The sequence below is a fragment of the Neolamprologus multifasciatus genome, chromosome 18 (genome assembly GCF_963576455.1).
Source record: "Neolamprologus multifasciatus chromosome 18, fNeoMul1.2, whole genome shotgun sequence".
Lineage (NCBI taxonomy): Eukaryota > Metazoa > Chordata > Actinopteri > Cichliformes > Cichlidae > Neolamprologus > Neolamprologus multifasciatus.
Genome location: NC_140456.1, coordinates 26241481 through 26263256, shown reverse-complemented (window position 1 = coordinate 26263256; position 21776 = coordinate 26241481). Strand labels below are relative to the sequence as shown.

At 39.4% G+C, this 21776-nt stretch overlaps 1 protein-coding gene and 1 pseudogene across 3 annotated transcripts; both read right to left on the bottom strand.

Annotated features, from left to right (window-relative positions):
* Window positions 1-108: 108 nt before the first annotated feature.
* Window positions 109-8719, bottom strand: LOC146498134 (phosphoglucomutase-1-like). Of its 2 annotated transcripts, XR_014870912.1 has the most exons (12): window positions 7858-8719; window positions 6553-6715; window positions 6126-6272; window positions 5452-5577; window positions 4822-5012; window positions 4527-4681; window positions 4332-4447; window positions 4084-4219; window positions 3435-3618; window positions 3147-3275; window positions 1688-2937; window positions 109-1579 (listed from the first exon to the last, which is right to left on the bottom strand). XR_014870912.1 is itself a non-coding variant. In XM_085141676.1 (11 exons), the coding sequence occupies exons 1-11, from the start codon at window positions 8113-8115 to the stop codon at window positions 2848-2850; spliced, it is 1695 nt and encodes a 564-aa protein (XP_084997802.1). In that variant the 5' UTR covers window positions 8116-8719; the 3' UTR covers window positions 109-2847. The 2 variants fall into 2 exon arrangements, 1 of the variants encoding a protein (XP_084997802.1); XM_085141676.1 differs by having other exon boundaries at window positions 109-2937.
* On the bottom strand, window positions 7960-21735 carry LOC146498133 (angiopoietin-related protein 3-like; annotated as a pseudogene). Its single transcript, XR_014870591.1, has 10 exons — window positions 21724-21735; window positions 21461-21523; window positions 14198-14764; window positions 13819-13929; window positions 12721-12734; window positions 11898-11974; window positions 11416-11692; window positions 10664-11274; window positions 8726-10235; window positions 7960-8075 (listed from the first exon to the last, which is right to left on the bottom strand). The product of XR_014870591.1 is annotated as an angiopoietin-related protein 3-like (transcript).
* Window positions 21736-21776: the final 41 nt, after the last annotated feature.

Below are 21776 nucleotides of genomic sequence, written 5' to 3'. Positions count from 1 at the left end.
TATTTTAATTGTTTGTTACCTTAAACTTACTCGTCCCTACATTTTAAATGTATATCAAGTCTATTATTATTATTATTATTATTATTATTATTATTATTATTATTATTAATCTTACCCAAGAGATACTTTCTTGTAGTTTTTTCTTATTAAATAACAACTACTATTACTTGAGTAAAAGTCATGACCCTACTTAAGTAATAGAACTAAAGTTTCAGTATTATAATGTAGCTAAACATTATTCAGAATTATATAAAATATACTATTTTATATATATATGTAATTACTGATTTATTATGGCATATGTCACTATAATCTTACAGCTGAAGCTGGAACAGCAGCTTCTGTACAGCTGGGGAGCTTTATCCACAATAATATAGTATAATACACTGCTTGAAAAAAAAAGGGAACATGTGATCATCACATTACAAAAAAAAAAAGTTAAAAACGTTATAAAGCACTGAGTCCATTCCCCTTTGTTTGTGCAGGTACACTAGTGAGGCAATAAGAAAGCAATCCCAGCAAAAAGGGTCTGGTTTTGCAGGTAGTGGCCAAAGACCGCAGCCCTGCTCTCTTCCCTTCTGACTGATTTTTCTGTAGTTTTGCTTTTTAATCTGTTTTCTTGTCACAGTCTGTAGGTGGTTTCGCAAGTCGGTTTGCTACATCTCCCAACAGAGCGTGTGGATAAGATTCCATGCTGTGACACAAGGAGAGTTGGATAGGCCCGTATAATGGCATAAACCCATCAGCAGGACTGGTTTCTGCTCCTTTGCGTGAGGAAAAACAGCAGGAGCACTGCCAGAGCCTTATAAAATGACCTGCAGCAGGCTACTCATGTGCATGTTTCTGACCAAATTGTCAAAAACAGACTCCATGAGCACGGTATGAGGCCCCAGCATCCTTTAGTGGGACCTGTGTTCACAGCTCAGCACCATGCAGCCGGTCTTTGCCTGAGAACAACAGATCTGCCAGGTCCATCACTGTCACCCAAATGAGAGCAGGTTCATGCTGAGCACATGTGACAGGTGTGAAAGAGTCTGGAGATGGCAGGACAAACCTTGTGATGCTTGTAACCTCATCTGTGAAGCAAACAGGGTACAAGTGGCAGACCAGTCAGTTCTGGTGTTCTCTGGGGGCATGCCAATCAAGCTGCCCAGTGCTGCTACCCCAATGGAGTCCAGTTCAGCATATATTAGATTCATACTTTAAAATCTGCACGAACAATATGAAACTATGAAGGCACTATATTTACAAATAATATATCCGGGTACAGGTTCTGTACTCTGGCCCTATACATGCTCACATCCAATGATGTTGGGCATTACTAGATTTGCAGATTACAATAGCATTGGTGTGGAGACACCAGAGGAGACAATATATTTAGACCCCCAGACACACCCTTGAATATAATACCATGTTATGGATTTACTTACCTAGAAAATGCATGAAAATACTTTTTAGTGCTTCTTAGGCATCTTTATACTATGCATGTAAATAGGTTTTGATTTTGTTTACTGACATTAGGTTCATAAATACCTGACTTTTGTGTCCTCTTTAGTTAAGTTCCTCCTCCATTTGCAGTCTGTAATATAATATCGTGTTATTGACGGACAGATCCTGATGACAGAGTAACTATGCATGTAAACTTGTGCAATTTTGGACGGAAATTTTTAGTGGAACCAATACTCACACCACGACGGGCCTGAGATGAACCACAGCTGGCTTTCCCCTTGTTGTGTTGTTGTTCCCCTTCAGGTTCAGTGCATTATGGAGATGAAACCAGACAGAAAGGGACAGTACTTCAAAGGGCATGAGTGATCACAGAGCTGGGGCAGATGTTTGTGGACTCGTGCTGTTGCCGTCCAGATGGAAATTATGTGGTGCACTCACCAGATATGGATAAGCTATTTGAAAAAATATTTTCTTGCAGTTTAAAAGTTTTCTTTGTTGTTTTTGCTTTGTTGGTGTACTAAAAAGGTATCAGCATAAGTTGTACATACACATAGTGAAGTAAAAGAAGAAAAAAAGAAAAAAAAAAAGAGGACCCTTGTCACAGTGAAACTAAAAGATCTTTAGAAGATGTTTTCTTGGGAGCAATCTTTAAATGCTGACTTGTTGCTTTTTGTCATTTTCAGACTCAACAGAGTCAAGCGAGCTGGAAAGCCGTCACTCACTCTCAAGCACCCACCCACGCACTCAACTTCAATTTCAGGTTGTTATTCGCAGATGAGATTTCATTTTCCCTAAATTAAGGGGTACGTATGATCCAAATGACAGTTTTAGAGGATTAACGACAGGAAACAGCCCATTCCTTCTTTTTAAACTGAGCACCTGCTGCTGTCATGTTCTAATTTTCTCAACTGCACATGTCAAGTAGTCTTCAGTAGTAACTGGTACAAAAAGAAAAAGATTTTTAAAAAGAGACAGTGCTGATGCTGTTTTTTAAAGAGTTTCACTGAGGAAGTGAAAGTGCTGCTTTATGAAAACATTATGCTCAAATAGGTTCAGTTTTTTTCGCTAAAAACGCTGACCTTTCTGTAATCTTACAGATTTTAGCCAGGGCCTCACTGGTGAGAATGAAAATGACAGTTAACAAAAGCAAAATTGAAACAAAGTAAAGTAGATGTAATATAATCTGCCATAAAAAAAGCACCAAAGCATGCCACAACCGAACCAAAAACAAAAACGCTGTTTAATATATCACATTTAATTTCATTCAACTGCACACTTTTGCAACATATGTAGCTACAACTGGATTTGAGACTTCCTTTATAAAAAACAAACACAAACACAAAAAAGACAGGATGGAAAAACTTAAAAAAGAGCGTTATTTTGTCAATTAATAAGGAATCATATAATGACAGACGGACCAGTTCGACCGGTCCTGTGATGAAGCTGAGAAATCTTTAGAGCGATAGTGGCAAGGGGTGCCAGCATCACCTGTCCAAAACAAGGATGGCACAATTAGAGACTCATGCACCTTGCTGCCATATGTAAAATCATCCAAACAACCACAGAGTAGTAACACTGTTCCTTTTCACCACATAGCGCTACATTTCATTTAAAAAGAGTTTCTGCTTAGTGATTCAAAGGTTTGTCTTTTTTGCCTGTTCTGGTCAAAATGCAGTTTTCATTGTTAGATACTCCACCTGTGCATCCCCAAAAATGTGTTCTTTCTCGTAGCTGTCGAGATAGATTTGAACTGTTGCCCCATCAAAACTGGTCCCACTGAGTCTGTAGATGATTCGAGAACCATCAGAGAAGATTATCCGCAGCCCCTGCAGTGAAGACAGCCCAGCGCAGACTGAGATAAAATTTTTTAGGCTTTGCAAACACAGCTGAGAGGCTCTGATGCTGACAGATCGCATACATTATGCATCTGTGTATACCGCAAGACTATCATTACAGAAAAATGCACCACAGTGTTTTTCGTGTACCTGGTTCCTGGAAATGGTGCCGTCTACCGGGTCTGCATACTCAAAGCTGTCTGCTTTCTCCACCTGGTAGATTTTGTCTTCCACAGCAAATCTTTGCCTCACAAAGGTCTTGTCGGTGATTGTGATCTCCAAATCCCCGATCATTTCACATGCTGCATCTATGTCTATATTCTCGTAGTCATACCTGGGCAAAATGTAAAGAGTAGAAACAAAAATCTAATGAGGAAAAAACGGCTAAATAAATAAATAATAAACTAACAGGTACTTATTATTGATTATTGATGCCTTATTTTACATATGTTTTGTGATGTGGCTTAATTTGTGTTAATAATGAATATTTTGTAATCAAAAGTGAGTCAGTACAGACAATACTAATACTAATATTACTACTAATAATACTCTCATGTTAAATGTTCTTTCATACAGTGCAATACCACATATGTTCCACTAGGTGTCAGTAATGTTCTACATGTGTCTTCACATGTCTCATCGACCCACCTGTTACAGCTTCATCTGTATCAGTGACACAATTTCTGCTTAACTATATTTTAGCCACTTAGAACAAACAAATTAGCAAACAAATAAAAAAAACTTTATCACATAACCTCAGTAATAACACTGTGTTTTTTTTAGTGTGTCCACATCTCGCCTGGTGAAGTAGTTTCTTCCATATTTTAACCAGTGGTCCTTAACTAAATCTTCCACACTCTTCTTTCTGGTGGCCAGGATAGACAGCCATGCCAGCACAGCCCAAAGCCCATCCTTCTCACGAATATGGTCTCCTCCTGAAGCGTGAAGTGGAATTAGGTTGACAGTGTTGAGAAAACATAAAACAAAAGCCTAGAATCAGAATCCTCGTCTTCTTCGATTTAGTTGCTTGGCACGGACACGCAGTACCTGTACCAAAGCTTTCCTCTCCACACAAAGACAGCATGCCTGCATCCATGAGGTTCCCAAAGAACTTCCAGGCAGTGGGAGTTTCATATAGCTCGATTTTCGTTGCCTTGGCTACTCTGAAGGAAATACAATGAAAGAGTATTCTAAGGCAGTTTGTTTTGATGGTGATATTTGAGAAGCAGGCCACACGTTTACCTGTCTAATGCCGCACTTGTGGGCATAGTACGAGCAAAACCTCTCACCCCTGCATGCTGAAAGTACGGGATGCAAAAAATGTTGTCAGCAATCACAGCCACGGAGTCAGATGGGGTGACGAAGAAGCCATGTTTACCAAGGATCATATTCTGGTCCTAGAAAGCAGAAAGAGGTCTCTCAGGCCCAAGGAAATGTCTTTTGAAGCTGCATTTTTATATTACATATATTCTTGTAATGTTTGAAAAAAAAACAAACAAACAAATAAAAAGCAGAAATAATAACTCGGTAAGCCCACCCCATCGGCATCAAATGCTGCACCAAAATCATACTGTCCGTCTCGCATGCTGTCAACCAGATCTGTAGCGTATACGGGGTTAGGATCTGGGTGTTGACCTCCAAAATCCTCCTTAGGGACACAGTTAATGGCAGAACTGGCAGGACAACCCAACTCAACACACAGTATTCTCCTCACGTAGGGTCCTACTGCTGGAGAGCGGACAGGTGAGAGAGGACAAAGATGAACTAGGCAGATCTGGTGTTGCACAAAGTATTTTAAAACAACAACAAGGAGAAAACTGAGGCTCACAGTGCTTCAGCCCTGACTTTTTGTTTCAGTGTTTGGGGACGCTCAAAATAGATTTAGTAATCTAATGAGGGTAAAGTCACAGATCTGACAACCCAATGTTACCTCTCCCAGAATAGAACAGAGAGAGAGACATTTATCTCATTATTATCTCTATTTTGCTCTAATATTGTTAAGCTTCTCTTTTACGTTGCTGACATGAATGTGAGAAATATGGAAATCATATAGATTTGAATAGCATCATGCTTCATAAGCAAATGAGTTAAAGAACTTGCTGGAGTTGCGTGCAAATATAACTATGACATTATACAATAAATGAGTTATGAGAGCATTTTCTCTGACCTCCGTGCAAGGCATCCAGTCTTATCTTGAAGTGGTTCTTGTCAGACAGAAGCTCCTTCAGAGCAGCAAAGTCAAAGATGTTCCTCAGCATGTTAGCGTAGGACTCCACAGAGTCTACGATTTCCACTGTACAAATCAGAAACAAAACTCTATCCATCATCAGGGAAAGAGAATGTTGACTAAATACATAAATACACTTACAATACGCATTTGACAAAGAATAAAGACAATATGTGTAATTGTACCTGCAAAGAATATATCTGGTTAGTCATATAACTAGCCTCATATCCCTTTTCCCCCTGCATGCTCATTAATTTCGATGATGAATGAGAGACTAATATTAATGCTCTACAGCAGCGGTCCCCAACCCCCGGGCCTCGGACCGGTACCAGTCCGTGAATCGTTTGGTACCGGGCTGCGAGAGTTGAGGCCCAGGTGTGAAATGTATAGTTTTCAGGGTTTTTATCGGTTTTCAGCGTTATTTTGTTATCGTTTTTATCGTTTACTCGGTTTTCTTTGGTCTTTTCACGTGTGTTATGAATAAATTTTGCTAGGTGCTAGTTTTATTTTGTTGTATTTATCCGCGACACCTTAAAGGCCGGTCCATGAAAATATTGTCGGGCATAAACCGGTCCGTGGCGCAAAAAAGGTTGGGGACCACTGCTCTAGTTTACCTGTGAATGGCTTGAACTTGTTCTCCAGGTCAAAGGTCTGTTTTCCCATAGTTGTCAGATCCACTTGTAGTCCAGGGCAGATGGCAAACTCCTCAATGGTCCTGCTGATCTGAAAGATCTTGTTTGTGACTGCTTCGTTGGCTGGGCCTGGATGAGGCAGAAGCCTGGTTTTATGATGACAGTGTAAAATTGCAGTATTGTAATAGTAGAAAAATCTTCTATTGACAGGAATAGTGAACTGAATATTGTGTGTTGTTTTGATGTGTTTGAACTTTGTCCCAGATTTGTGTCAATACAAGCATCACATTTTGTCTGTGTCCGAGCCACATATCCGAATGAGGCCTTATTAAATGCCTGACTTCTCCTGTATCACTATTTTGCACTTGGCCATTGCGACTGCATGCTTTCTTCTCTCAAGTTACCATACCTCCATTTGCAGTATTAAACTTAATGCCAAAGTCTCCATCAGGTCCACCGGGGTTGTGGCTGGCAGTGAGAACGATGCCTCCGATGGCTTTGCATTTCCTGATCATACAGGAGACGGCTGGCGTGGACATTATCCCGTGGTGTCCAATGATCAGACGACCCACCTGGGGGAAAGTCACATAGGTGTTTTTTACTTGGGTGAGAAAAATACGTATCTTGATATATCAGCGTGAGGCAGGGGTGGGGATAGCAGTAAATATCAGGTTTGTCACAGTTCTTGTCAGAAATAAATAGAATATTTTATTTCACAAACGGCACTTGCGGCACACCAAGAACAAGTTCTATCATGTGTAAGTGGATTTTAAATCCCTCTAATTATATCATTTACCCGGCCCAATTAGCAGACAAATTTGGATCTAATCTGGAACACTTGTGTAGGCCATATGTGTTCCAAACACCTGACGTGTGCTGCGTTTAAAGTGTCAGGTGTTTATGTCGGCAGAGAAAATAAAAAGCAACTGGTTAGGTTAAGTGGCTAAGTGGTTAGGTAGTATTTCATGCAAACCAATGCTAATGTGGTATAGAATAAACTTCAGGTGACCTTTCAGCCCACAAATTAAAATGCAAGTTATTTGCTTTGAAAGATCAGTAAATGGTGACTGAATGTAATGGTGGTGGATGTTTCTCTGCCAATAAGACTTAAGCCTTGCTTTCATTAATCTCCCAGGAAAAGGATCAGTTATGCTACTAAAACAAAGGGATACCCTCCCCACCCCCACCTCCCCGACCCCAGGTAGCTCAGATCATGTTTGCGGGAAGGGTCCTATTATTAGAGGAGGCAAAAAAAAAAAAAAAAGTAATAGAGGGAGTGATGGAGAGCATTCCCTTGACACAGAGAACTCTGGGACTTGGAAGTGTTTCAAAGTGACATTTCCGATATTTATTATTAGATCGGATATTAGATACGGAACAGAGATTAGTGTAATATCTAGTCAGTATTGCATATCCATATGCAATTTATCATTTCATTTAAAAGTTACAATTATTTTTTTTAAAAATATAATTACATCATAAATTATGTTGTTGTTTTTTTTCTACTTTTTAATTATAGTTTGGACAGTAAAAGCAAAAGTCACAGGCTGCAGTTGACATGAAGGTACAATCGCTGACAAAGAGATAATAAGTTACTGGGGCAGGTGACACTGACACACATGCAGTTATCTGCAAATTTGCTCATGTGCACACCCACCTGCCAGCATGCACACACAAACAACGTAAGCAGGCCCTTACACATGGTGACACTGACCCCATTGGCAGCTGCCATCTGCACAATGACCTGAGTAGCCGTTAGATTGAAGAAGCGTCCGTCTCCCCCCACCACCATGGTTGAACCCTGGCGATCGCGCAGGTCAATGGAAGAGAAGACACTCTGGATGAAGTTGTGCAGGTAGTTCCTCCTGGACTGGAACACATAGACCTTTCTCCTCAGGCCGTTGGTGCTGGGTCGCTGGTCTGGGTAGGGGGCTGTAGGGACAGTCAAGACCTGCAAAGGGTTGTTGTCCATTGTTTCAAAATAAAGGTCTAACTTAATGCTGCAGCACAGACAGCGAAGGGGAACTTGTTATTTAGAGGGAAATCCCCTGTCAGCTGACATGAGGAATGGTACGGAGGAGCAGAATGGAAAGGCAAGAGTTTGACTCCTCCTATTATTTCACTGGAAGCAGAGGGTGCTTGTGCAGCCCAAAATAACCTTCCAAACTAATGTGTGTGCAGAGGCAGGCAGAGTAACTGAAGACGCTGCTTCACACATGTGCAGGGAGATCACTGTCAAGTCTGCATGGCAAAACACAAAGAAGTGTGTGTGTGTGTGTGTGTGTGTGTGTGTGTGTGTGTGTGTGTGTGTGTGTGTGTGTGTGTGTGTGTGTGTGTGTTTAGGTGTGGTTGCCGTGTGAATGATTTGTCTATCTGTTTAGTCCTGCAGCTGTGATTAGACTAATTATGCATAAAAGAAGTATGACCTCTGTCATCAAAGTCATGTCTCACACTATCTCAGGAGAGGATGTTTCTCGTTTTTAATGCTGTTTGTGGAAGCAGACAGTGGGACAAGCAGTCAGAGTGTAATTGGGAACACACGTGAGGTTTTAAGGAAGTATCAGTTTTCACATTAGACATACTTCATGGTGCAATCAAATCTCAGTGAAGTCATCTGCACGCAATGGAACAACACTGCCCTCTGGAGTTTACTGAGCCCTCCTAACCAATCAGTAGAAAAAAAGTTCAGCCTAATTCAGAAATATTTGTTCAAAAGTCAGTGTGCCATGTAAAAAAAAATAAAGAAATAAACATTTATTTGTTTTGTCTGCATAAATTTGGGTGCAGTTTTATTTTTTTGATACTGAAACAATGTGAAAATCCAACTAAAATGTATTTATTTTGAAGTTATTTAAAATGTACTTAATTAAAATAATGCAAAAAAAATACATTAAATATTAAAACCACTACAGCATGGATTTAATTATTTATTTGTTTAATGGGAGACATAAAAAGTTCACCTTACTTTATGGGAGCTTGAGGTCTTTGTTGATATATTAAACAAATCCCCCCCCCCCCCCCCCCCCACACACACACACCATCACCCCTTACCAGAAATTAGTTTGTTGCCTAAGGGTAACAGTGTGCTATAAAGGTACCAAAATGTTACCGTTTTCTCAGACTCATGCAACAAAATCAGGCAATCATATGGTTGAGAGTTTCAGTGTGTCTGACACTGAATGTCCTGTATGAGAAGCTTATGAAACAGAGTTGGATATGATATTTATATTATTTGACTTTTAGAGTGCCATTGCGTCCTGGTACCTTACATCTCACTGCACAACGTCCTCTCCAAGCACCTGAACACACTTCATTTACTATACACACGCACATTATATATGTATGACCCTCAGCTGACCTCGGATCTCCTCATTTGTCCTCAGACCTGATTCCGGGATACTCTTACTCATGCTCGCTCTCATCCAGTTCATTGTTCTCACTGTAATGTGTCACATGTAAACACATTCTTTCCTTCCATAAAAGGTTCTTGTACCCATTTCCTGTAAGTTGATACAAATTCATGTTAGTGTTTGGTTTGCCTGTTTATATTTATATATCCCACCAGTCAAAATGTCAGAACAACTTTTCTTCCTTACAACTCCACAAAATGATGCCTGTTGTTAAATTATATGGATTTCCTCCAACAATTCTACTTCAACTGTAATGACTCTTATATATAAAGCAAAATTAAGCTCTCAATTTTTCTCCAACACAGTTTTAATCCATTACAATTCTGACAACAGTAGTGACAAAAATGTATGCTTTTAGCATTTCAGAAGTGAATAAATTCCTGTTTTTAAAGTCTTCTATAACAGTTATTTGGTTTTTGTCATAATAACAAATATATCAAACAATGAACCCATTAATCACGACAAAAGCTGACACTTTTAGATGCTGTTCTTGTTACATAAAAAAGGACTGTATGAAAAAGATATAGAAACAATTCAAGAAGAGATTGTGGAGCCTCATATATGCATCCAACTTTTTCCTTTCTATGTCATGATCCAGTCAAGGGATCCTTCCCAAATTGTCAGGGGTCAGTGAGTAAATGTGACCCAATATAAAAACTGTTCATATGTGACTGTTTCTTCTCTATAATCTGATCCTTGTAACATATAAATAAAAACAGAATGTAATTATTCGCAAATCTCTTAAACTTAAATTCACTATAAAATCATATCAAGTATGCATATGGAGTAAATGTATAATTTTAAGTAATACATTAGCTAATTTTGAATTTAATGGAAGCAACATTTCTAAAAAAGTTGGGACCGGGGCAGGAAAAAGCTGTAAGCATAAGTGCTAACAGAAAGAAACAGCTGGAGGAACATTTTGCAACTAATTATGTTAATTAGTGACAGGTTAGTAACACACTGGGTAAAACTCTGTGAACAAATTGTGGAACTGTGAAGACTCTCACCATCTGCAGTAAATGATAAAATCAAGAGATTTGGGGAAACCTGGAGAAATCGCTGCTGCCGATGACAAAAATCAGTATTGGATGCCGTGATTGTCAGCACCTCAGATGGCACTGAATTAAGAACAGACATGACCCTGTTATAGAAATCGCAGCATGGGCTCAGAAACACTTACAGAAATCACTGTCTGTGAACACTGCTCACTGTTCTATGATGGTTAAAGATTATTCTTCTTCCTAAAATGTTGACTTTTCTCAGCTGATGTATTGTGATTATAATCTGGGTTCATGTGATCACTAAATCTATGCATTCATTTATGTTTTACACAGTGTTCCACATTTTTCAAATCTGGGGTTGTTCAATGAATGTGATACTTGGCAGGAAACATCTTCCTTCCTTCCTATGTTTTCTGGAGCCTTGGTTGCTAAAATTTAAGATTTGCCAAGACTTTCCTCATGTTTTTACTGGGATTTTGTTCAGAGAATGCCGATACTGGATCAGAGAAGGACGTCTGATTCAGGGGAAGTTGATTTTTGGGAGGTGCCACTGGAGGAAGCCACATGATAGATGGAGATCTGGGTCAACTTGAAAGAAGATGCCTTTTACCTGACATCCCCTGGATCCCTCTCCTACATTCAGACCACTCCTTTAGTTTCATGTGAAGATATCTCACATTCAGGTTAGTGTCTCCACAGGTGCTGAACCAGCATCCACTTAGAAAATGATAGAAAGCGCATACTGTGAAGACAATAGTAGACAACAAGCATTCATTATTCCTATTATCTGATTCAGTTTATTCCCATGGGATTTGCATCCCATGGGAATAAAACTATTACATGTGCATCTGCTGTAACCAACTGGTTTTCTGGTGGGCACAGCTGTGGTCCTGATGGTTGTTATGGCTCCTATACTTTGTGGAAAACATCATGCCTGTGAGGTCATTCATGGGTCAGGCAGATTTCCAGACATGTGCGTGAGGTGAATGGTGTAGTTGCTTGTTGGCCCATCAAGGTAAAAATCTGTATTCGATGAAGCGTCTGTTCTGTCTCAAGTCCTCCAGATCTATGTGAAGGACAGAGTTGCCTGAAGAGGATAGAGACTGAATCCTCCTGAGACAAAGCCAGAACTCCTCTGTGTGCACGAGAGAGAGATTTGGAGGCTCAGAGCCAACATGGTTTAACAAGTAAACATGAAAAGTGACGCAGACAAAGATGCTTACAGGGGTGCAGACACCCTGTGTTAGTCACAGAGATTATAAAATTACATGATAATGATAGTAATGATGATACAAATCAAATGTGGAATTTGAGAATTTATTTTCTCTGTAAAATCTCACCTCTATAATCTCCAAAACCATTTTCATACTTTTACTGATCAAAATTTACTGAACCACCCTTTCTCTTGCTCCATGGTCTAAGTTGAAAACATAGAGAAGAGGGGATTTAAATTTATAGCTTTTATATTTGCACGGTTTTTAAAACCTTTTTTGGCTGGACACCACTCATTAATAAATGAGTAATGATCCTTCGGTAATGACGGAGCGCTATTTTGTTTTTCTCAAGTAGAGCTCCCCTGATTCATCGAGTACTTCATCAAACAATAATTAGTTTGCACTACTTAATGCCTCACACCTCCCAGACAGGATTTTTGGCTTTTCTTTGCCTTGTATACAGTACCACACAAATTTGGGATGTACAAATCAAACAATGTGGTGATACTGTGACTGGTGACAAATTCATACTGTATGTGTTAAATTAACCAATAACCCGTTACTGATAAATAACTATCTTTGGAGGTCTTATTCTTTTTTGTAATTGTATAGCAGAGTCTATGTTTATCAATCGCATTCATTTAGCTGTTATTCGCACAGTTTTATCATGAAACTGTATTAATGACATGCTGAAAACCACAGGAAATATCCAGGACACGCTTGTAAATGATGAGCATTCGAGGTCTGATTGAATATTTCAGGTTTTTAATAACACATTACAGATATCAAACCATTAAGTCGCTCACAACATCACCTTAAGCTTCATTATCCATATTATTGATTGTTTTGGTCCTGCTGGTAGAGCCTGAGGTCAGGTAAGGGGTGAGTGTTGGAGCTTCAGTGCTGAAGGTTTCTGGCATCCTCTCAATGGTTTCCTGGGCTAGCTAACATGTTGGCTGTCAGCTGTGGAAAATTGTCAGAAAAACCTTTGGCTTGCAGAAAAAAATCCTCTCATTGACTCTATGTAGAAATCTTCAAAAGCTTTTTCAGTGAAATGTATAAAGCATTACAGCACTGGCTGAGATGATCAGCATCTCAATAAGATTTAGATTTGGAGACTGGAGGGTGCACATGCTTATATGTGCACACATATCACAGTATAATTCATGGACATGGTCAGAAACAATACTTAGGTAGGCTGTGACAGTCAAACAATGCTCAGTCAGTACAAAACACCCTGAGTGTGCCAAGAAAACATCCCCCACATCATTACACCACCACCATATCTAACCATTAACCCAAGGCAGGGTGGATCCATGCTCTCATGAGCTTCACACTAAATTCAGACCCTACCAGCTGCTTTCCGCCGCTGAAATCAAGATTTATCAGACCAGACAACCTTTTTCTGATCTTCTATTGTCCAATTTTGGTGAGTTTGTTGAATTGTAGACTCCGTTTCCTGTTCTTAGCTAACAGGGTAGACCCCCCCAGTGTGATCTTCTGCTGCTTTAGAGATGCTCTTGCCAGGTACTTGGAGATGATTACAACTAAAGTTGCATTTGAGTGACGGTAAATGGTCTGTATTTGTATAGCGCTTTTCTAGTTCCTAAGGACCCCAAAGCGCTTTACACAACCAGGCATCCACACATTCACACACTGGTGATGGCAAGCTATATTGTAGCCACAGCCACCCTGGGGCGCACTGACAGAGGCGAGGCTGCTGGACACTGGCGCCACCGGGCCCTCTGACCACCACCAGTAGGCAACGGGTGAAGTGTCTTGCCCAAGGACACAACGACCGAGACTGTCCAAGCCGGGGCTCGAGCCGGCAACCTTCCGATTACAAGGTGAAATCCCAAATCTTGAGCCACGAGTGGAATGTATTCACTCTGACTAAAGTGACGACAGGGGGTGAATCATGTATTTTATTTTCTCAGTTAGCTAAACCCTTCCCAGTGTTATGCACATTTGTTATGGATGAAGATTCACCACCAAACAAAACAATCATAAGATGCCAATCATTTTTACTGAGGTCTCTATTATTTACCTTTTCCTCTAGAATATTGATCTTTGTCCTCTGGTAGATGAGCAGGTCACTTAGTTCCCTCACGGCCTTCAGCAGCTGTGTAATGCTTTGCTCCTGGCTCTGGATCACCTCCTGATCAGGGATGAATGTTGAAAACAAAGAATGATTGTTAATAATAATATAGTATTGTGAGCTTGTATAACAGCATTCAAACACGGAGAGAATAGATGGAAAACAAAGATTATTGTAGTAGCCAAAAAGCATAAAGGTTGTCTGATTTATTTTAGAGTTTATTGTTGCACAATACTGTTGCAGTGATCTTTTTTTTTTTTTTTTTTTTACCTCAGCAAAGTACAGAAACATCAAGTGCAGGTTTTCTTTCTAACAACAGGTTACTCACCCTAAGGCTATTGATCTCTGCTGCTCGTTCACTCGGCACAAGGCCAAGTGACAGACTGCTCAGTTTCTCCTCGAGGCCCTCCACTTTATTCTGCAGTTGACTTTTCTCTTGCAGGATGCTGTTCATCTTGGAGCTAATCTCTTCAGAAAAGCCCCTGATGTCTTCATTGTTGGCTATTAACACAGTAGTGGTACTCTTCAGTTCTTCTTCTGTCACCTTGATTTCGCTGGCCAGCACTGACAGCTGGCCGAAAGAGCGATTGAAGATGTTGAGTTTTTGGAAGATATCATTTATCTGTCCCTTTGTTTTATGCACAAACTGCTGCAGGCTCTGACCCATTTGGAGGAGGCCATTTGCCGGGAGATACACATCATCCAAAGCAGCAAAGCGGGACCGACTTTCAGCAGGAGCCTCGAGGTGGAGGACCGGAGGTTCCTCTTCGCCACAGAGGGCAGGAACACAAGCAGCAACCAGGGCAAACATGAAAACAATTCGTGTTATTCTTATACCTCGCTCTGTGACGGGATGAAGAGTTCCTGAGTGAAGATCCAGAGCTTTATACTCTGTCTGATATCAGATTAATGATTACCACGTTAGCTGAATCAACATCTTTCTACAGAATGTCGTTTTCTCCTCTCAGGGACTGTTGAAAGTCTGTTTGGAACTTTATTCAAATTTTAAAGATTAGTATGTAAGTGTTATCGTCATTTGGGATGATACAACAGCATTCATTCACAGAATAACACAAAAATCATAATTGTTGCTAAATGTATATATAATACATCTATAAATTATATAGATGTGATGTTTGAAGCTAGCGTATAGGACTGTGAAAACCTGTGCAAACAGGAAAACACAGAGATTTTACAATTCTAACAAAGTTGAACGAAATGACTGCTTTTATTCATCAACACAGTCTGAAATCCCCAAACACAGCTTTCTTATCAATTATTTAAGTAGTCTTCAGCAATAGTTCTCCCGGCTTCTTGAAGGACATTCAAAGATCTTTGGATTTGTTTGGTTCTTTGTCGAGATGATCTCACACTGTTTCAATAATTTTGAGGTCTGGGCACCAATCCTCGACTGATACCTTTCTATTATGTGTTTTTCTATCCAGGTATGTTTTTAAGCTTCTTCACAGACACCCTTTCACTGAGACCATTTCTGAGGCTTCAGTGAACAGTAAATAGATCATCTGAAAGGCCAGATCCATCTGTCAGATGCTGTGTCAGGTCTTTGATGGATTTTTTTCCTATTTCTTAAGGGCATTAATCTGCTGTAGATAGTTTGTTAGGCCTTTCACTTCTTCTTTTGTCTTCCACTTGTCCAGTTTAAAATTTTAAAGGACAGCCTGCACACCATGCTGAGATCTGCTAAGCTTTCAGCTAATCCGGTTGTTAAGTCTGACGTCACTAGCCGTGTCTGGGCCTAAACTCCGCTGCAGGTCCATATATCAAACGATCACTATGGCATTACTGAGAGTTGAAAAACTGTCTAAAGTCTTTCATCTTTAATAAAATGATCAGTGTTCTGCTCTACCAGGTGTAACAATTGAGTTTAATATCCAGGCATCCATGAAAACGGAATGTATGACATTTAACGGAGCTCGCTAGCTTCCATCTAAATACAATATAGCATGTCCTGACTGCGGGGTTTTGGAAACAAATTAAAACGTACAGCTCTGTTATCACTTCCACCATAAATGAAGACAGAAAACTAAACAGCAGTGGCGTTTGTAGGGTTACTGAAGTTTGGCAAGCTGTAGCTAATGATGTGCTACGTGACCGCTAGCGACACAGCTATGTTAGCATAATATAAACAAGCTAACTTTTTTCCACTCGATAAAAGTTAACGTGAGTGTTCTCGGTGGTCAGGAACAAATGTAATCGCATGGCAGGATGCTGTAAACGGACCAAACTTCAGCCAGGAGAACAACTGAGATAATCCATCCACAATACGAGGTTAGTCATTCATATACTGCTGCATGGGCTGGGCTGTAGTTACATCCTAAGGTTTTAAAAACTGAGCTTAAATAAATGATTAGCGGTAATAAAAGCCGAGGGAGGTCGACAGTGATCACTGACTGTTTTAGGAGCTTTTTGAGATTAAATAGAAGAAAATAAATAACATTAAACATGTTAACAACACAAAAGCCATATTAAACGCAGACTACTTCAGGCCCGGAAGTAGGATTCCTCACGTCATCACTTAACGACCAGATAGCTCTTTGAAAATCACCTTGCTGGTACATAAAACACCATTATATGCCTCTCATTTTAAGAAGAAAATGCAAAAGAAAATTTTAAAAAACTAAAGAAAATGTAAACAAATGTCTTTTCACTGGAAACTAGTAGCAAAGTGCCTAAAGATATAATTTGGTGTATTATTTTGTCTGTGCTTGAAAGATTTATAAGTCAGTGTTAAGTGACTTAAACAAACAAACAAACAGACACAAAGAAAAACTTTAAAAGTCTTTCAGAAAATGTGAACTATTGCTCAAGACCAGCATAGGAAATGGCAAGAAAGTCGGGCTCCTTGGAAACAAAGTATAAAAAAATCGTTTAAACAGGAATCCAGAAATGTTACAGAAATGTTAATGCCTCTTAAAAGTCGTTATTTCATTTAATCTTTCTAAAGATGTTTTCCTCTGAGGCAGGACAGTGTGAGAATGCCTTGAACTAACCTTTAAATAAGGTCATGGCTGGTCCCCTCTTGTTGTTGCAGTAGTATGGTGAGTTTATTTGTTTTTTAAAAGATGACCCAAATTACACAGGATCAATTAATAACAACTCTGTGGTTTTGAAAGGCCGTATAGATGTGTAACATCACCGTGGACCAAACACCTGTTCCACCGATTCTTTACTCTACACGTCCCCCCAAAAGAAGAAATGTCCCCGTAAGAGATTTAGGTCCCCGGCATCAATAATACATGAAACACACACACACACACACACACACACACACACACACACAAGAACGTACGAAAATAACACTCTCAATTGTGGTGGCGCCTGTCAGTTAAATGTTAACTATGACGGTTGTATGGGGGCCACAGTGTGTACACAATAAACTTAGTCCTCAGCCCAAACTTCCACCAAAGGCTCTGCTGTCTGAAAGGTCGATTGTATGCGGGTGTCTGAAACAAACAAAGAAGTTAAACCACTCACAGCCTTTTACATTATGTGTGTATTTTTTTTGTATTTGTGTTTTTGGCTGCCTGTAGCCGAGAAAAAAATGCTATGAAATGTTCCAAACTATTATAAACCCTCATAAGATAAAAGAAACTATATAACATCATATCAGAGGGACTTTACCTAAAAGTATAAAGCATCATGCTAGCACCATGCTAGTTCACAACAATAGCTGTTTATGTTCATAACACAGTGTATTTTAAAATTGAACATGTTACACATTAAGTGTTTTTCTTCTTTCACCCCAAATAGAGAATAGAGTTTAGCTATTATAGTAACTGTTACTGCTGCCTGTGTTTTGCCTCTGAAAACAAGATAAAGTGCAAACTAATGCTTTTTGTCTAATGCTCATCCACACTATTTATTTATTTCTTCTGCTTAAAAATACCAAGGCCAGCTATCAAATAGATGTGAACTGATTCTATTAGACTAATCTGCTATTGTATTACTGAATAATGAGCCTGTGGGCGTCTGGGTGATTGACTGGTCTCAATTCATACACTCATAGGTTACTGTTTCATGACTGTTTTATTTGGCCAGTGCAGCCTCAGCTTACCTTGCAGCTCCCCTCACCACAAACCGCAGTTACATAATGGATATAATTTGGGGAAGGATGCCAGCTGTATGAGACCTTTAGGTCAACTAACCCACTTTAAACTCTTCCATCTGCTTTGTGTTGTTTCAGTTGTTGTCCACATTGTAAAATCTATGTGTTTGAAGTGTAAACAGCCAAACTATAATGATTTTTGGCTGGTTAAGATTGCGGACCAGACTGGGAAAATACAGATTATTTCAGAATGAAACTTCAGAGAACACGTTACACTTTTTCTTTAGCACGATTCTTGCTTGAAGGAGAACCTGCCTCTCGGCAAAAAACCTCAAGCTGTACTTTCCAGCAGAAAGCAGCTTCATCTAAATGGGAGGAAAATGAATACCCTGTGGCAGGCAAGCCCGAATGGTCTATTTGTGTGAGCTAATGATTAACTACTCATTTTCTTTTTAACAAAATATTTGAAGTAAATTACAAACTTATTTTATAAGCCATATTTCTCTTTATATATGATGCAACAGTAAATCTTTCTCTGAAACTGCCTTTGAGGACATTTTTGCCTCTTGGCAAGTTCTCTGCAGTATGTGGTCTGACCGTCAGCAGTCATTTGCTCCAATAAAGACTTTTTTTTTTCCTCTTTTCCCTCAGTTCAAACCACAATCCCTCTCGGAGTCAGTTGTCTGCTTGGGTAATGGAAAGGGGAGTATTTCTTGCTAATTCTCGCTAATTCGTTTTCCATCCATGGCAGAGCTAACCCTGCACAGCACAAGGCAGTGGTTACAGCTTGTTGAGCAGCATCGTGTCATAGATTTACACACATACTGTGAACTGTGTGATTGTAGTTTTTCATTCTGAAATGTAGTTCTCTTGGCCTGAGGACACAGATTTACTTTACTTTGCTCTTCCTTTGCCTATAAGCTCCTTCTTTGCAACAAATTTAACAAATTTTGCTCAGGACTAATAATCTCAGCATAATCTCACTGACTGACAGACAAAGAGGCAACTCTTAAAGTTTATAACTTCATAACGCAATAAACTGAATGAGAGGCAAAGAAAGATGACCAGTCGACATCAATGCTAGCAGCACTGTTAGGCTTTATTTCAACACGTTCTCACTCCCTAAGCATAATATTTTTCGCTAGGTGACAAATCATCAACATTTTACGCTTTCGGGTATCCAACACATGAGAACCCTTTCAACTCAATCTACACATTTTCGTTCATTTTCTTAAAATCGCTTTGGTACGGAGCCCCGCAGGGGACATGGGAGAAAAAAAAAATTAAGACGGACTTTTGCGAGATTTCGCAAAACAAACTCGGGATCTCGCAAAAGTTTGAGCCGCATTCTTCGGAGGCCGCCAGCTCGAAGCTGACCGGGAGGTCAAGGCACGATGTGCCGGGAAAGCAGTGTTCCTCACGGCTGTAGTAGGTCTCGACCTCCCGTTAGCTTCGAGCTAGTGGGTGTCATAAGAGTAATATTACAACTAAGTAGCTGCCGCCATTGTTGGAATTCAACTTTTGCGAGATTTCGCAAAAGTCCGTCTTAATTTTTTTTCTCCCATGTCCCCTGCGGGGCTCTGTACTTTAGAAAACACTATTTTACAAAAAAAATAAGCAAATCATTATTTTTAGATCAGATCAAATTACAAATACAAATTGCAGTTATTTCCTTTCTGTGGTTGAATGTGGTTGGAATTCGTTTTTTTATTTGCCTAATGAATAACAACATAATTTTTAGTTTTAAATACTTTTTTTTTTTTTTTTTTTACAGATTTTCAAAAATATTTGTGTTTTCTACAACGTTGACAGTTTCTAGTGTATTTCCTGGCTTTACCATCGGTATATTAGCCGAAATTAGTATTAACACCAATCAGAGAAATCACTGTTTCAATTTGGGATTGTGGGTCAAGGATCCTTTTCTGCAACATTGCAAACAAAACACTTTTTTTGTTTAATCAAGGTTGATATCATACAGGCAGGTGCACATACTATCACAGTGTTGTAGCTCCAAGTAAGTCTGCTTTGGATGGTTACAGCTTTCTAGCCCATAATCAAAATACCTATGGTGAATAAGAATGCATTGTAACTAGAGATGGACCAATCCGATATTACCTATCAGTATCGGTCCGATACTGATGTAAATTACTGGATCGGATATCGGAGAAAAATAAAAAAAAATGTAATCGATCCATTAAATATCTAAAAAGCACCTCACAAAACTTGCGTTATGGCATAACTCGGCTCATAACCGTAGCACGTTGCAGCAGTACTGGTCACGTGATAGAGCGGCTGTGTGTATTTGTAGCCTTGCTAGCATTTCATCTCCGAGGAAGTTATCCCAGAGAGAAGTAAAGCAAATGTGTAAGTTCATCTCTGAATGTTTGTAAAGCATTCCCACTTTAAGCTTAACAACCGATATATGGAGCGACTGCCTCTCTCTCTCCCTCCCTCTCCTGCTGCTACTTCAATCATGAAACTGATCAATGATCAGCTGATCGGCTTTTCTGTGGATTACTTTCTACACCAGGATCTTTTTCTACGTAGCTGACGGCTGGTAACTATGCAGGGGTGGATCTAGCAAAGTTTAGCCAGGGGGGCCGATAGGGCATTAACAGGGAAAGGGGGGCACAAAGACATACTTTTCTTTCTTATTCTCATTTAAAATGTCTAGCTTTTAATAAATAATTATCCGAATCTTACACCCAAAGTTTTAATCTGATGTAAAATGTATAGAAGTCCATTACTGTATATAGTAACTGTTAAGTCTAATATACCCTAGTAAGCTATAGTACTTTTTCCTTTGGGAACCATCTGTGCAGTCTGCAATTCTGTTGAAGAAAGATGTTGAATCTATTTAATTATTCTTAGAAAATAATTTATTTCTGTGCATTTTTTTTCACACTGCATCAAATTAAAGTTGATTATGTCAATTAAGCATCATGAGGTGGAGGGTGGTTCCCTATTTTTTTTTAGTTTTTTGTTTTTTTGCTGGGAGTTTTAGAACCCTATTAGTTAGGTTGCTTAGTCTTTAAAATACCAGAATAGGGATGATTGAGTAGGTTTAAGTTCATTAGATTGATCAGTATTGCTGAACTATAAAATATTTTGGGTGCAGTGTATTTTTTGCATACAGGTATAACAGCTTTAGTGGGTTTTTTTTTTTTTTTTAACTTGAGTACGAACTTATACAAAAAGCAGCAAGATATTAAAAAAACTGTTTTATTGATTAAAAAACACACTATATCGGATTCATATCGGTATCGGCAGATATCCAAATTTATGATATCGGTATCGGTATCGGACATAAAAAAGTGGTATCGTGCCATCTCTAGTTGCGATATTTCTCAGAAAGAATTAATTCTTGGAGCATCTGTGGTCCTAGTTTTTATTCTCTGATGACCATGAAAGTTAAGCAGTCACTGAGATGATGGTATTTCTCTCTTAACTAAAATAAAGGGATGAAAAAGGGCTCTGCTGGGCCACTCTGTGTAGAAAGTGTTGTACAAATACCTGCCTGTTTACCATTTTCCCAGCGTGATGGTGATTCTCATGGGAAGATGCTAGTAACAGGCTGAAAGAGGATCCCTACAGAACGAGAGGTATGCGTTGAGAGACTTAACCCCCGTGAATGCCACCAAGCCCTGTGCTTCGCCCAGTGTTTACCAGATTATAGAGGCCACAGATCACATAACACTGGGTAGAATTTCACATTCTCAAAGAGGGAGGTCTATGAGCCTCTACATGGTAACACAGTAAGGTGACTAGTACTTTCTCTCATTTCTTACCAGAAGCTCCATACTTTGACGTGTTGTCACCGGGGTTCCAAAGGAGCAGCTGT